This window comes from Arachis ipaensis, chromosome B04 (genome assembly GCF_000816755.2).
Source record: "Arachis ipaensis cultivar K30076 chromosome B04, Araip1.1, whole genome shotgun sequence".
NCBI lineage: Eukaryota > Viridiplantae > Streptophyta > Magnoliopsida > Fabales > Fabaceae > Arachis > Arachis ipaensis.
This window is the reverse complement of record NC_029788.2, coordinates 110,949,088-110,953,736: the sequence shown is the minus strand read 5'-3', so window position 1 is coordinate 110,953,736 and position 4,649 is coordinate 110,949,088. Positions and strand designations below refer to the sequence as shown.

Sequence of the window (4,649 nt, the reverse complement as noted above, 5' to 3'; positions counted from 1 at the left end):
GCTTAATCAAAGCACTCACAAGTCTCAATTCTCAATTTCAGTGTAATTGAATTCCATAGAAAGATGAGGAGATTTAACTTAAATGAAAAACTAATAGTGAAACAAATTTAAACAAATTTCGGCAGCAATTCAGCAGCAATTTAGCATATTTTCCAAATTCACTCAATCAAATCAATATCCATATGAATACAATAACAATTAAACAAAATTCACATATTCATCCATATGAAATAAGCAACAAACAACTTGAGTGCACAATCTAAATTCATCATCATCATTGCACAAACTAAATTCACATAACAGCAGCAGTTCACAATTCGATTCAGAAAAAAAGAAAATCATTATCATCCAATCACAGATTCACAAAAATTCAAACAACATTCATGATCATTTAAAAAACAATTAACAAAAATTTATTCCAAACACATTCAAAACAGCAAAATTTTTCTAGACCTAATTCCTCTACAAACTATGTTCAACCTACCTAACAACCTAGAATCCACTACAACATGCGTATCTAACTAAGTCTAACTAAGCAAAATTAACATAATTAAATGAACTTAACAGAATTGAAAGAAAAATGCAGTAAATGACCTGGAAATGTAGAAGCAGAACAGGGAAAAGGGGACAGGAAGAAATGGTGGTGAGCTCTCTCTTTTCAAGTTCTCCCGACAACAGAGGAAGCTCGGCCGAACCAAACTGGAATTGAGACCAAGACAAAAAGGATGGTAATGCAGCAAAACAGAGGATCTAAATTGGATCGGAATTTAAAAGCAATTACTGCCCTGGGATTTCAAAACAAGGTATATGTCACAATCTGACTCAGAACAAGCATAACAGTGACAATAAAACGTGCAAATAGACCGTAATCAAGGAAAAGATCACTCTAGAAATAAAGAAGTAGCATCGGACTCACCAGACAGCAACTCTAGCAGATCTGTGATATCACCAACGGCAGTATTCCAGATGATTGTAGTAGACAAACAGATGAAGCAAAGGGGCTTAATTAAATCAGAGATACATGCTACCACGAGTAAAATAGGAACATAGCAGAGAACAAAATTTAAAACAGAACAAGGGTGAAAGGGATTACGTTTCAAAATTGGGGAAATTGAAATCAGAACAAGGAGGATGCTGCTAGCCAAGGTGAAATATGGTGGCGGCAGTATCATCGGCAGTATCATCCCAGTGGCGACAACAACCCCCTTTCTCTCCCTCAGTCGTGTTCTGTCTCATCGCTCATCTTCCTCTCACGCGCAGCGGCAGTATCATCGACCAAGGTTCGGTGGTGGAGACACCCTCAACCGCAGTGAAACGCGGCGGCTATGGAAGCTCGGCGACGACAATGGCGAGGCGGCCGAGCTTGTGGATGACGGCGGCGCAGAGGCAGTTTCTTCCTCTTCCGTGCGCGCCACTTCCTCCCGTCAGTCTCCCTCTTCGTGAACTCAAGGATGGCGGCGACGTGGTGAGGACGAATAGCAACGACGAACAGAGGTGGCGGCTCCCTGGACAACAACGGCGACGTATGCAACAAGGCGCAGTGGCGGCGGCGAGCTCCTCCTCCCCTGGCACTCCCTCCGCCACGGTTCTATTCTCCAACGGCAGCAACAGGCGCAGTCTCCCTCTCTCTTCCCCTTCCCTGATTCTGCTTTCCCCTTCTCTTCCTTCGTTTGATTCTGCTTTTCCCTTTCTTGAGATTACTGTGGTAGTTGTGTTGTGTTGTGTTGTGTGTGTGTGTGTGTGTGTGTGTGTGTGTGTATTTAGGTTATAATTTAAATATAGAAATAACTCAATAATTATAAAATTGAATAAAGATCTTAATTTATTTCAAATTTAATTAATCAAAATATACTTTAATTATTTTTAATAAAGAAATTTCTGAAATTAAAGCTACAAAAATATTGAATTTGAAATTAGCTCATGATAGTCCTTTTTCAAAAGTTCTGGGTCTTACATTATGTAAAATATTTTAATTTTTGAAGAAAAATAAAATTATTCTAAAAAGAATTATATAAACAATTTTTTTTTACTCTCTAAGTGTTTAACATTTTGAAATAATTTTTTTGTTATAAAATATACTTACATTTTGCGACAAACTAAGTAACTTGTTACAAACAATGTTGAATTTTGTGACAAATTAATTTTTTGTTACAAAACAATTGAAGGTTTTGAAACAAAAAAAATCTTTTGTTACAAAATATTTTAAATTTTTGCAATGACTTTTCTTTTTGTTACAAAATATTACAATATTTTGTAACAAAACACCATCTCGTTACAAAAACTAACATAATTTGTAGCAAAATAAAACGGGTTGTTACAAAATATTATTCTTTTGTAACAATCACAAATTATTATTACAAAATACTATTTTTTTGTAACAATTTTAAGTTTGATACAAATTTTTTGTTACAAATGTTCTATTTTCTTGTAGTGCAAATTCAATACGCAAATGCGTTGTTTCACTAATTTATGTAAACCGCTACTGGCAGTAGCGGTTTACAGGTGTGCATAAATCGCTACAACCAGCCGCGGTTTATGTGTGTGAGTGTGTGAGTGTAAACCGCTGCTGCCAGCAGCGGTTTACGTGCGTGTGTGTGTGAGTGTAGTAGCGGTTTACGTGTGTGTGTGTGTAAACCGCTACTGCCAGTAGCGGTTTACGTGTATGTGTGTGTGTGTGTAAACCGCTACTGCCAGTAGCGGTTTACGTGTGTTCCGTTGCCTATATAAACCGTGGTTGTAGTCGCGGATTATGCATTTAGATGGTTTGTGGAGTTTTTTAGAGAGAGAAAATTCCAAAGAGAATTTGCCGGTGGGCGTCGTCTCAGCCACTGTATAGTCAAGGTGATGTCTATCAAACACAATCACGGTGAAGCACCTCGAATCCTTCAGGTTACGCTCAATGGCCTTAACTACTGCCTGTGAAAACCGGTGCCCGGACCCTAACTGTGCAAAATATTCGAGTTACCATCCTGAGCGATCGCCAACAACAATGTCCCGCCATACTTGCCATAGAGGTGTGTTCCATCGATGCTAACGAGCGGCTTACAGTGGCGGAATGCCTCAATACACGGAGGGAATGTCCAAAACATCCGATGAAAGTAGACTCTATCTTCATCAACTTGGCCACCCACCCTAACCGGGGACGTCTTGAGTAGAGCAACGGAACCTTCCATCGTGCATGAGACTCCAAGGATCCACTGAGGCAGATCAGCATATGACTCCTCCCAATCGCCATATATTTGCGCTACTGCCTTCTGTTTCGCCAACCACACCTTCCGATAACTAGGCCGGAATCCATAAGTCGCCTCCGTTGCCTCTTGCAACACCTTCATCGACACCGACGCATCAGCTCGAACCAACGGATAGATTCTCGCACAAATGACATGATAATCAAGCTGCTTGTGGTCGCTTGATATCGATGAGGCCATACACGTGTGCGGACCGTTGTACCTCCTAACTTCCCATGTGTTCTTCCTTTTCCGCATGACTATCTGAATCAACCACGTGTACCCGTTACCAAACTCTTTGCATCTCCCTTGGTATTTCAGATTGTCGGACTCCATAACCTTGTACTCAACTCCACGCCGAATACTGTAATCTTTTACACTCAACACGGCTTCCTCTTTACTCTGGAAAGATTGACCAATCTGAAATTCAGTCATAGGTGTCCCATCATGCATGCCCTGCCCATCGAATGTTGCATCTACATTCTGCTGTTGGCCGACGACTTCCAAGTTCAAAGAAGAGAGGTGGGGAGGGTACTCTTGTGTTGCAGAACCGGAACCTCCATGGGCTGAACGTCCACCTCTTGGAATATCATCATCACTATCCCCACCAATATCGACAGGCTCCTCATCTAAATCATCGTCAAACAGTGCATTCTCAACTCGATCCGGTCCGGCATCGCATTCAAAATCAGGAACAACATGACCAATATATGTATGAACAGCCCCAGCACGTTCGGGCTCCGCATTCGGAACGGCCACTGCTACCACAGGCATCGATGTTGATGCACCACCAGTTGGGGTCGACTGAGGATTAGGTGCCGATGCTCCAGAGCTATCCACACCATCTTCCAACTTCGCAAACAGCTCAGTTATCCTCACCTCCGGAAAGCTGCGCCTGCAGTGAAACAAGACCTGCAAGTCTTCATCCGACCCGATCACGAAGATCTCATATCTCACACCAGTTGAGACAACGTCAATGGGAATCTTGTAAAATAATTTTTTTACCCACTTCGTCCCACACGTACCGAGCTTTCGTAATATGCTTTGCTTAATCTCGGCCAACGTATTCGACGATCGGATAAAAACACTAAGCGGTTCTCTATCTGTGAATTTTACACCGTGCCTTTTGCTCTTTTGAATTTTTCCAGAGCAGTGAACCAGAGCCACAAAACTATCCTCCCCCTCCATTTGTGAATAACACTCTACCTCTCCACATTTGGCCCCTCTATGGTTTATATAGGCAGCTCCATTCAGCCCATCACACGTAAACCGCTACTGGCAGTAGCGGTTTACACTCACACACACACGCACGTAAACCGCTGCTGGTAGCAGCGGTTTACACTCACACACTCACACACATAAACCGCTACTGCCAGTAGCGATTTACATAAAATAATGAAACAATACATTTGCGTATTGAAT

General features: G+C 41.6%; 1 protein-coding gene across 1 annotated transcript; it reads right to left on the bottom strand.

Annotated features, from left to right (window-relative positions):
• On the bottom strand, positions 2,940-4,415 carry LOC107636813. Its single transcript, XM_016340294.1, has one exon. The coding sequence runs from the start codon at positions 4,413-4,415 to the stop codon at positions 2,940-2,942; it is 1,476 nt and encodes a 491-aa protein (XP_016195780.1).